This window comes from Anas platyrhynchos, chromosome 5 (genome assembly GCF_047663525.1).
Source record: "Anas platyrhynchos isolate ZD024472 breed Pekin duck chromosome 5, IASCAAS_PekinDuck_T2T, whole genome shotgun sequence".
NCBI lineage: Eukaryota > Metazoa > Chordata > Aves > Anseriformes > Anatidae > Anas > Anas platyrhynchos.
In genome coordinates, this window is record NC_092591.1 from 48,333,266 (window position 1) to 48,345,321 (window position 12,056).

The window sequence follows — 12,056 nt, forward strand, 5'->3', positions numbered from 1 at the left end:
ACAGCAGTTTAAACTCGACTATATAACTTGCTACTGAAGTTAACAAAAATATCCCTCTGAGTCTGTTCTGCCAAATGAGCTATGCAAGCGATAAGGCGGTTCTACTTAATCCTAGTCTTTCTTCATCTAGTTTTATATGTTTATTTTCTGTAAATATACAATGTTTTCTAAAATGTGGATTTGTAATATTATGTCATTTTTAAAAGTTGATACTTAGAATGGGATTATTTATCTATACAAAACTTTAATCATGTCACTGATCTGGTGTTTATTTTGAGTAAACATGTTGAAAAGACTCTGGACTGATAATTGCACAACAGCATCAGTTTTGCATAAAATCATCACTCAAAAAAATTAAACAAGTTATTGTTGTTTAAAAATAAACAACAAAAAGCTTCCTATAGAAATTTATAAGGAATTTTAAATTGGGATAATGACATCTGTTTGTGCAATAAGAGCAGTAAAACAGACTATATCTAACTACACAAAATTACAAATATTTTTAACTAAACAGAAAGGCAAGCTGGTATTTAAATAGCAATTATGTATGGGTTAGAATGCAAATTAAGGGGGGATTCCACTTATTCATAATTTCTCTGTAATGTTAGAAAGCCAACAGTATTCGTGTTCACAGGAACTTGATGAATTCTTGATGAGATAGCAGTGTAACTTCTACGAGGTAACATCTTTACATTCCAAATCCTTCCTGTTTTCTGTTGCTAAATACAAGAATTTATCAAATACAAAACCCCCTTCAGATACGGAATAAGCTATCTACATAGCCTTCCTATTCCAGTTACAGTCAATATTAGCATTAATACAACCTAATTTGTATGAAATGAATGTAGCATTTATTTGCTTCAATCTTTCTTGAAAGGGAGGGGAAAATGTCAGTGTCTAAATTACAAGATTTAATGTAGCTCGATTAGGTGTATTTACATAGAGGATCCAACCACCATGCATAGACTTCAGAGCATTTACCCATCATGAGAATGTTTTGTACTCTGTGTTTGAGCTTCCAGTAAACCAGCTGAAACATAGACACATGGATAAGGCAATTACAATTAACATAGAGAGCTAGAACTCTGCCTAACAGAACTCTAAAATGCAATTTACCCCACCTGTTTTGTAGGGATAACATTTTGCAGATTTTAAAAGGACAGCAGTGGTCCCTTTTGTGCTACTGGTAGCACAAGGGTGGTTTCTGTAAGTTCTGACCTGCCAACGAGAAGCATCATGTCTCCATACTGAGGTTCTAACACCTTTACATGTGGGACAAGACAGAGGCAGTTTGTAGCTTTTCTAGAGAAAATTACCTCTGTTAATATGCTGTGTAAGAAAAACACAGCAGCACCACAAGAAAGAAGCAAAAGGAAAAAAAGAATTGAACAGCACTTCTGAAGAAGTTTGCATAGGATAAAGAGAAGAAATGGAAAAAACAGTTACAGAAAAATGAGACTTTTGGATGAATAGTTCCAGTCACTGATTCCTGGACAATACATCATTTCCTGCTCTGAAAAGCAGCCTATTTGTAAGGTGTACACTTGATTTCTATTAAGATATCTCAAATGAATTCTAAAAATGCACAGGGAATTATGGAACCAAATACCTGCTCACAAACAAAACACATCTTAAATTAAATCTTCAAACTGTATGTTATTTGCCAAAAAAAACACAGCTCCGTAATAGGAAAAATCAATAAAGCATATTTAGATATTAAAACTCTAACAACAAACTTGAAGAAAATGCTTCCAATAAACATTTTCCTGGTCACGTAAAAACAGTCCTTTCTTTAATTTAGCAGTTAAATTGAGTCATAGTAAGACTAAATAAACATGCCCGATGCACTGTTAACAACTCACAAGTCTGTCAACAACTACTGCCTCACACAAATCTATCAGTGCTGAAACGCCAAGCCACAGGTTGGTTCCATTAAAAGCAATAACATTGCTTGAAGCTTGTTTGAAGAACAATCCTAAAATAAAGGATTGCAATAAATACTTTGTGAATTAAAAAAAGGAATTCTTTGATTCTGCAAAGTTTACATTTCTTTAAAAGCAAATACAACATACTTAATGCAAGACTGGTATCTGCCACATAGACTTGCTTTTGAGAGCTCAAAGCAGGAGCTTCACACATATCCTAACCTATATTTAGCATGCAGGCTGGTATCAAAAGTATGCAAGGTTACAACATTTTGATATCAGTGCAAATCCAAGCTGAGTCTTCATGAAAAGACTTTTTTTTTTTTTTTTTTTTTTTTGCTATCTTTAATGCCAATTCCATAGCAACCATAAACTAGTAAATTGTGGATATTTCATGGTAAGGTTTCTTTCTGCAATGACTTATTCTGCCCAGGATTTCCATGATCCTCTCTTAACTCTGTTCTTTACTCCGTACACCTATGACATTTGACCAAAATCAACACTTTTTGTTCCAGACTGTAAATGGATTCTTCTATTTACAAGCATCTTTATGCTTGTAGATTTTCTCTTCATCACCAAGCTGCCTAATTTTGCCTTAATAAAAGTTCACTCTTGAAAAACTCCATTAAACCTTTGATGTATTTGCTAGGATAATTTTCAGCGCTCTGATCAGCAAAGCTTTCAGAGACCTTCACATCCAACCCCATCCAGCACCTCAAAGTTGCCACTTGGCATGAAGACTATCCCAGAGTTCTTATTTTGAAAACAGAAAGGCAAAACTATCACCACAGAGAAATAATGTTTTTGTAACGAGTGAGAACTTTGTACCACCAGGTGAGGGGAACTAGAAATCCTGCTTTCCAGATTACTGCTAGAATATATGAAGCAAAAATGAAGCAGAAGAGAGAAAGGATTATTATTCTGTATTGTATACAAGAGTTTCTGAAAATATTTGTATCAGTGTTACAATAGAATATAAAATCTGATTGATTTAAAACATATTTCGATTTCCTTATCAGATAAATTTGCCAACTCCCATAGTTACAAGAAGTAAGAACTGCTTTGAATGTAATAGAATAAGCCACACATCTTCAGAACCAATCTTCTGTCATTACCTTCTCTCTCACTGCTTTCCTTCATAGCTATACGCTAAGCTCAGAGGAGCTCAGCAACTCTGGGAGAGATGAGCACCTGCTGACTGGGCCCCAGCTTAGCATACCTCCAACACTGAATTCTTTCACATCGATTAAATCAGAAAAAAAAAAAAAATAATCACTGGATCATATCTCAAATTATTTTGCCTTTTGTGCCCCTTTTTCATGATTCATTAGAGAAGACAGACCCTTATACTGCACCCTAATACTGTGTGAGGACCTGGATTACACAGAGGTAGAAGTTTGTGATTTTTCTTACATCTACAAACACATCAGGATGAGAAAAGAGTAGGGAAGGAAATATTTTGCTTAAAGGATTAATTCCAGATCCATGATCACTTTTCCATGCAGGACACATGCTACAATCTGAATGCAAAAGAAATTATAATAGCAGGAAGTAGAAATTCTGCTACATTGCATTCAAAAGTTCAGAATTTCCCTAAATCACAAGTGTTTCTGCAGTTATCAGCACCCACACAAAAGTAACAAAGAGCCTGTTCGTATACTAACAGGAAGAGATTTATCTAGCCCCTCTCAAATATCTAAACCAGTTTATGAACCCCATTACACAGTATAGGTTAAAAGATCATGGTTATCAAGAAAACCAAATGACTACTTCTCAAGTTCTGGAGTTTTCATTTGCTTTTACAGGTCTGGAGGTTAAAGCAAGGATATATTTGGATAGTTTGAGACTGCAAAAATGAAGCTATTTCTTCAGAAAACCAGAAACTTTGGTTGAGGAGGAGGAATGGGTAGGAAGAGAGTGTATGGTTTCTGCTCATGAAGCATGTGATAGCTGTGTATCAAGCAACTTCCATTTAACTTCTGGACAGACTTCTGTTTCATGAGACAACTACCAGGTGAACATGGCTGTTCAGCATCACACAAGTTGATTGCCAGTCTCAGAATAAGAAAAAGAAAACTGACAATAAAACAAACAAACAAACTACTAAAACACGAACACACACATGCAACTCCACTTTACAGTATTTCTTTTACTTGTGAGGAGAGACTTAAACTAAAATGCTTAGCCCTCCTGAAAACAGAAAAAAGAAAAATTCCAGGTATTGGATTAGTTCTGCTGCACCACTCAGCAGCAGGAATTTATCAATTAATTCTCCACCATTTGAAACAACTCATCTGTTTTCCTTCACTTATAATTTTGTAGATTTGTAGAAACATCCCCCAGTTAGAAAAAAATGTATTTTCTCTGTAGGCACAAGTACTGTTTTTCATATAGTTCCACTCCGGCAACCAGGTTTCCATAGTATCAAAGACTAAAAAAAGCCAACAGGCTTCAGAGAAATTAATTTTAATATAATGTCTTCTGGAAATCTCTAAACTATACCTTAAAAATTGCATGTATTTTTATGGAGTCTTAATACCTAACCTCAAGACTTAAGAGCTGGAAAAGGCAGAGTTGTATTACTGTTGCATTATTTTAATGGAGGATAGGCAGACGCCTGCAAAAGCGAAGACTATGCATAGCTGTGCTTTCTGTGAAACACTGGATGGCCAAGATGGCTGGATGCCACTGGATCACTTCTGGGTGGCCAAGAACTGGCTATTTATAAGCAGCTTATGTTTAAACAAATTTGCTATTTTTAGAGGTTGTGTAGTAGGGAGTCAGGGAAATGCTGGCTTTTATATTCACAAGAAGCCAAAAAGCTCCCTATGGATAGCTCCACACTCCACTAATGTCCCAGGAGCTTTGGCAGCATCCCTCAGAATATAAACGTTGGCTAATTTCTCTTGAAAACAGAATCATCTAGGTCAAAATGCCTTAAGACTGATCACAGAGAACTGAATGGACACAGAACTACTTCTGACTGTTGCTGCCCTTATCAACAAAATTCCTTCCAAATCCTCCTCTCAGAGAAACATAAAAAGCAGTTATCAGCATCAAATAGGTACTTGTTACATTTTTGGTAAATCGGATAAATACCACCATTTTCTCTTGCACCTTGTGAACACAAGCCTAATATATACCTAATGTAAAATCAAGGCTAAAGAAAAACACTCCCCAGTTTTGCTTGCAGCCTGGTTTTGTATGTCTGACAACAACAAGGTGATTTCATTTTTGTCTGCTTTTCAGTCTTATTTTAAAGCATGTTATTTGCTTAAGCGTGAATAACCGAGCTCTTGTAAGAACCAACTTTTTCTTTGTCTGCCCCTTTCCATCTATGCTGACAAAGCTAACAGCTTTATTGATGTATTTATAGAATAAAATGAGATTGGTTCATCTTCTTTATGATCACACTGAGCACATTTGGAATACCATCATTTCCTGCAGGTTAGAGTCTTCATTTAAAAAAGTAAAAAGAAAGAGCCAGAAGAGTTTTCATTTTTCTACAGTGCTTTTGTGTAGATCCAAAGCACTTTGAAGGCACTTTTTCATTCAGCTGCTATCACCCATTAAAAAATAAAGTAAACAACAACAACAAAAAACACAAAGCCTCACTGACTGAATTTAAATAGAAAGAAAACAAAATACTTTTCCATCAAGTGAAAATTGATTTGAGCAGCCAGAGCCTGCTCATGTACAGCGGATTCTTCAATAGTCACACCAGAGCTGTTCTTCCAAGACCCCACTGTCCAGCTTGTAAGAGTTTCAAAACCAACACAAAGGAGGAAAATTGCCTTTGGACTCTGACAACTTTCAGCTTAAGAAATGTTAGTGGGATGCTTGTGTTTAACAGATACCATTTACAGATGTCACCAAGAGGATTATGACTAACCAGTAAACAGAAATTATCTTTATCCTTTCACAGTTGGTTAAATCAAATTGTGTATCACTTAAAAATTCAGATTTAAAAATAGTGGTGCCCAGTCTAGATGTGCAGGATCTGCTCTACCTCTGAGTTGCATATTAGTGAGAGCCCTGCTATGCTTACAATAACCATGTACGTACATGCACACAAACAGCCTCTATATTATACATGTCTGCGTGCATGTGCTGAAACACTGCAGTACTGTTGCAGTTTTGCAACAGTAAATCTCCTTTAAAATCTAGTTTGTACAGCTGAACACAAACCTCAAGGAGATGCTGTCTAGGAACAGAACTGCTCAGAGAGCTCAACCATGAGCCTCACTGTTCCCCTGCTTAATATGCGAAGACAGAGGCTCACTGCATGCACAGGAGGAGCAGCCAAATTGGCAGCAAAAAGCCTAATATAAGATGGTGATGTAGAGTGGACATTACTCTTCTGGTCCACTAAAAGGCCTATGTTTGACAGGTAAAGACAGCATAAAAAAAATGAAGATTTTTTTTTTTCTCCTCTTACACATGATATTACTAAATTGCTATTGCAATTACTACAGTAGTAGGATATTACTAAAATACTGCATCGAGCTGATGTTTGCACTTTTAGGAGGATATGAACAAAGTTTCAGAAAACAACTGCAAAAAATTGCAATGTGATAAACTGTTATTATGAAGACAATAATAAAATCTCAGTTTATTTCAGGAAGAGAAAAAAATATCATGGTCTCTATGTAGCTTCCTTTAAAAAAATTAGATTTATATCTCATGGCAGAAGCTAGAGGGGTTCAGACAAAAAATAAGAAAAAACTCAGCCACAGGGTAATTAATGAAGCTTACTTAGGGATGGAAAGGTCTCTCGATTGCTAAAAGGACTTAAATCAGTAACAGATGGCTTAGTACAACCGCACTAATTCATCCAACTGAACTATTCTGAAAAATGATGAGAACTCTTCTATTATCACCTCTGGTTTTGATCTCCAAATCACATCTTGATTATTATTATTTTTAAATTAATAATACACTTTTAATCTACTTTATAGTTTAATTTGAATGGAAACAAACAGCTATTCTACTCTGATTACAATAAAATTTCAATTTATCTGGAAAAATAAGTGATTTTATGGTACAAGAATGCAAACTTCAACCCCTCATTTAGAGAACTAAAGCATTATTCTGTTAAAATATTACAGAATTACTTTCAGTTCTGAGTATTGATATTACAGTGTTATCATTTGATAACATTTGATGTACTGGGACAGATGAAAAATCCCCATACATCATATCACCACACCTGCAAAAACAGCTATACATTCATAGATAACAACAATAACAGTTAATAATCCACTGGGTGTTAATTTAATAAAGTAATCTATATTCTACTATACTAACAGAAACAAAATTCTTCTGACGCACACAAGAAACTCTTTTACACTAACAAATCTCTTTAAAGATAGTTATCGTTGTATATTTCATCAAAGCAAATCTCAAAACCAAAAAAAGACCAAACCAAAAACAAATCAAAGCCCCAAAGCCCCCAAACTCCCAAGATCCTTTGAGTCAATTTGTAAGGCAGCTCTTTTTGAATGTTTTTTAATAGTTCCTCTGCTTATGCTTAGTTTGAGTTCTACACTAAAGTTAATAAAGGTTAGGCACATAAATATTGTTAATGAATAAGAGATTTAGAGTCAGAGCTAATACATGTCCTTCCTGCAAATACTTCATGTAACAAATCAAATCAGCTCATGATTCAATATTTTCTGATGAAGTCTTCACAGGCTGGAGCAGGTGTATTAAAGCAGTTCAGTCATACTCATGAATTCACAACAGCCTACAATGGCTTTATAATTGGTGTATACCTTAATGATGGCTGTAGTTTCTGAAATTCCCCTCTAATGGAAGCCATAATGTTTTAGGTTGCATAGCACCTGCACTAACATGGTGCTTTATTTTTATCTGACTTTTTAATTGGGCAGATATTGAGATGAATAGAAGATGAACTAAAAGAAGGGAAAAGAAGCAAATAGGGCTAGCTATACAATCTCAGTTATAACATTCAAGTCATAACCATACTCCAGTTCTGATTGTTTATCAAAACAAAGAAAAATCACATGAATTGATAACTTGTATTGCTTATGAAAATACACATATAATGAAAGCTATCTCTGGCTAACTGTTTCTGCTCTAAAATTACTCGTACTCTTTCCCAATACTTTTGTGCTCTATCCAGAAAAGCCACTAAACATTATATGTTTATCATAAAAAAAATGATCATGTTTGAAGCAAGGCTAAATATATGTATGTATATATCTCAGAAATTTCAGCAAAGAATCAGCAAACACTATCTCCATAAGCAAGTTTAATATTAAACATTGAAGTCCCATGTTGAAATTAATTGTATAGGTTGGACAAATCATTACTACGTGGCTTTTCAGAAAAAAACTGCAAACTTGATAAAAACTCTGTCAGATGTTAAAGTGTGCCAGCCCTCTTTCTCTTCTGTGTACCTGCTGAAGCAAGACAACACCTTTTCTTTTTTTTTTTTTTTTTTTTTTTGTCCCCATAAAGCTTTTATCTGTTCTGCTCAATGTGCATATGTGCATCGCCTTCAATACTGAACTACTTTAGCAAGCTCAGTAGCTGTCGTTGAAGTTTTTATCCCCTTTGGAAGTCCAAGAGACCATAATTACACATGAGGAAATGATGCTTTCTATTCACCTACACTCACAGTCCTTTCTGCTTCCAAGGAAAGGATTTATCTTCCTGTCAAACCTGTCTTTCCATACAGTGAGGAAAAAAGCTCCTCTTACCTCCATGACCCCAAGTCACCGAACTTGCTTAACTAAGAGTGAAACATCTGCTCTCCTGTGTGTTTTGCCCTCTGCCAAACTGGACTCTCACTTCCCTAAAGCCTGACGCTTGCCGCAAGTGTTATAAATGGGACTAATTAGGATCCTAGTTGCCCATTAACTCCCTTTTTATTAATGTGACATTTATGATAAATGCGTTATATTACTTACAAATGGTTAAGGTGGCACTTACACATACCAACATAAACTTTGGAGTCATGGAAGAAATCATTTGACAGTAAGACAGACTAACTACACCAGTTATAACCATGCACTGCAGCATAGAGTACATTCAGCTCTGAGCAGTTCAACACAAGAAATTAAGTAGTTTGGCATTCATAAAAGGGCAGGTGTGCTGGTCATCTATATTTCAACAGCAGCATCTTTTTTGCATCAGTGTAAATATCTTCAAGCATGGCTCTCTATAGCTAGGCAGCATTGTGCACTACACAAGTAGCTCATAAAACAGGAAGAAAAAAAAAAACCACAACCCTGCATTTTCTCCAATATAAAAGTCTTCAAAACCATCAAAGTTGTGATTTCTCAGTATTATTGTATCCTCTTAATTAAATTGCAAAATTCAGAACAAAATACCATGATGAACATAAATTACATAGAAATGGATTAGATTTGCGTGTAACAACTGCTTCTTTCAAAATTAATTACAAATATACTGGCCTGTGTAAAAGTATGCATTAATGCCCTGATTCAGCAATACATGTGCATGTTTAACTGTTCTTCCAGGCTAAGGCTAGGAGATGATTGTCTGGACAATTAATTCTAGTTCTTTCATTTGCAAGAAAACTAGTAAATCTTTGAGCAGAATTAGCTATCCCAGACTTCTTGAATCCTTTCATAGGGTTTAAAAAAATCCATATGCATAGTTTTCATCCTGTAATCCTATCTATTAAAGTACACATTATTCACCATCAAATCTATCTATGAAATCATCCAGTACAGACTATTCATACTTCCTACAGATTAAAAGCCTAACAAGAAATCAATTTCTAAAACCAAAGCATTGTTAACAAAAAAAAAAAAAAAAAAGCAAACAACAAACAAAACCAAACCTTGTGTCAAAAATCATGGCTTTGAAAGCATCCTTGCACAGAAGACATATCAGTACAATTTATAAGCCATCATCAAGCAGTTTGCTATACAATCATTCTCAAGTAAACAAACAATAAGAAAAATGTATGTTGAAGGTACAGACAAAAATGCACATCTATTTACTTTAAAAGTCTTCTAAGCCTGTTCTTTCATCATGACAACTATTTAAATTCAATCATTGTGGGAGATCAAGGCATGCAACAAATGAAAGGTGTATATTCTATCCTCTCCTGAATGGAAAGGCCAGGTCTGTAGAGATAAATGCTATGGCACCAGTAAATATTTTAACAAAATAGATATTTATACCTGAAGAAGGGGAAACCAAAACAAAACAAATAGATTTTGCAGATTTTAATCACCCCGGAAGACCTATTTTCAAAGAACCACACTATCACTTTGTTAGTCGTGGAGGGGTTGTGGGGAAAGAGGAAGAAAATCCTCAAACATGATTTTGTTGCAAACTGCCAGGTAACACTAGAAAGGACTACCAACTATTGCAACAGAACCTGAAATCCCACCCAAAATCTCTCCAAAATACATAACCTGATGACATTTTTGGTATGACTGAAGATATTATTTAAATATACCATTTTTATAAAGTAGTTTATATAGTAATCTACCATTCTATTTTTTTTTTGTGTGTGTGTGAGTACAGTGCACTGTTGCAAATATTTAATTTCAAGCTAAAGTCATTTGCTTTATTCTCCATGGTTTCCCAACAGCACTAGATCATTGATATTTCTGATTGCAGAAACAGTTGCATAAGAAGCCATTAATTTTGGTGACTCTGTAAAAATATTTAGAAGATCACAGAATTGATAGCCTGCAATAAATACAGAAATTAAACTAAATTTGAATTCAATAACACCAAGAAAAATCAAAATCCCCAACTTTCTTTGCTATTGTATTCTTTGCTTTCTTTGCTTTGTATTCCCAAATGACAAAAAGCATAAATAGAAACTTCCTAGGCAACCTGAACATTGTTCTTTTTACTGCTTTCCTCAATGCTGCATGATATTTAAAAATAGATAAAGTGAAATATGTTACCGGTGCTAGTGCACTGAACTTACTGTTTCAAAAACATCATACACTTTTTCCAAAGTAAATCCTACAAAGGGAACGTCTTTCCCCAGCAGAGCACTAACAATTAGATGTCACGATCTCCTACCTCGATCAAAAAGTCCCCGGTTCTCAGGCCAGCTTGCCATGCTACTCCCCCTTCATCCACAGATTCCAAGTACTGCAAAGCAGGAAAGGCTGGAGTTGGGGTGAATTCTTCAATTGGTGTGTCAGCTTTAAAAATAAATACCACATTAAAAAGATAGTTAGGGAATGCTTGAAAATACCACTTGATTAAAGGCCTATTATTGGCCATTCAAATTTATGGTTTAAAAATGGTGGGTGCTAAAAGTAAGAGGACTCTGCCTCAGATAATATCAAAATGCTGGGAACAGAGTGCAATCTCTCTGCAATAGCAAGCCACAAGTCTTCAATTCAGAGAAAAAAATGCATGCTTCTTTACTGACAGAAATTAAATCAAGCTGTATGGGGCAATAGCTGGATTCTGAGTATTCCAGGACTACTTCATGTAAACCTTTTGTATGCCTAGCAAAATGCTTGTAACTCTGGAAACATCCAACTATAAGGGAATTATTCACTGTAGCCAGAAGAGAGCATCCAGCTGAACTAGGGGGAGAGGAGGGTGGGTAACAGGATGAAAGAGATCAAAGTAATTTTTTCTTCTAGATGTAGATGTGTATTACAAAGAAGATAGCAGCAGAAAGCACTTTTATTGAAAGGAGACACAGCAGGCCTTGTACCAGCCCTCTCTCTCTCTGTCACGTACACAGACAAGCAGAAAAGTCCTTGGGTCTTTCACCTGAGGTGCCCCCACTGTTACAGAGAAATTCAGGGGGAAATAGTTGGGCTTACACAGAGAGAGTAACCTCTGCTTAATGCACAGACAACTCATGGCAATGGGTTAACTAAAAGGTAGCACTATTGGCTTTCCTAGCAGAACTCCAAAAATATTAATTTAGCTAAAATTAGAAAAGCATTTACAACACTGAAAATCTACGGTGTCACTGGTTCAGGGGTGCGGGAAGGGGGGGGGAGCAAAAATGATGTCCCAGGAATGAAGATATGGAATATTTTTCATGCTCAAGCAAGGCAAGGGAGAACCCATGGAAAAATGAGGGGGAGCAAGAGGTGGGACATACCATCATATATATTTTTTAAATACAAAAGGAGCAAACTG

General features: G+C 35.5%; 1 protein-coding gene across 2 annotated transcripts in view; it reads right to left on the reverse strand.

The window, feature by feature from the left end:
• SHANK2 (SH3 and multiple ankyrin repeat domains 2) overlaps positions 1–12,056 on the reverse strand; it is a 351,046-nt gene that overhangs the window by 127,839 nt on the left and 211,151 nt on the right. For both annotated transcript variants that reach the window (XM_072038992.1, XM_072038993.1), the window contains exon 18: positions 10,968–11,092. In XM_072038992.1, coding sequence (XP_071895093.1) covers positions 10,968–11,092 — 125 coding nt within the window. The remainder of the gene's footprint in view (positions 1–10,967; positions 11,093–12,056) is intronic.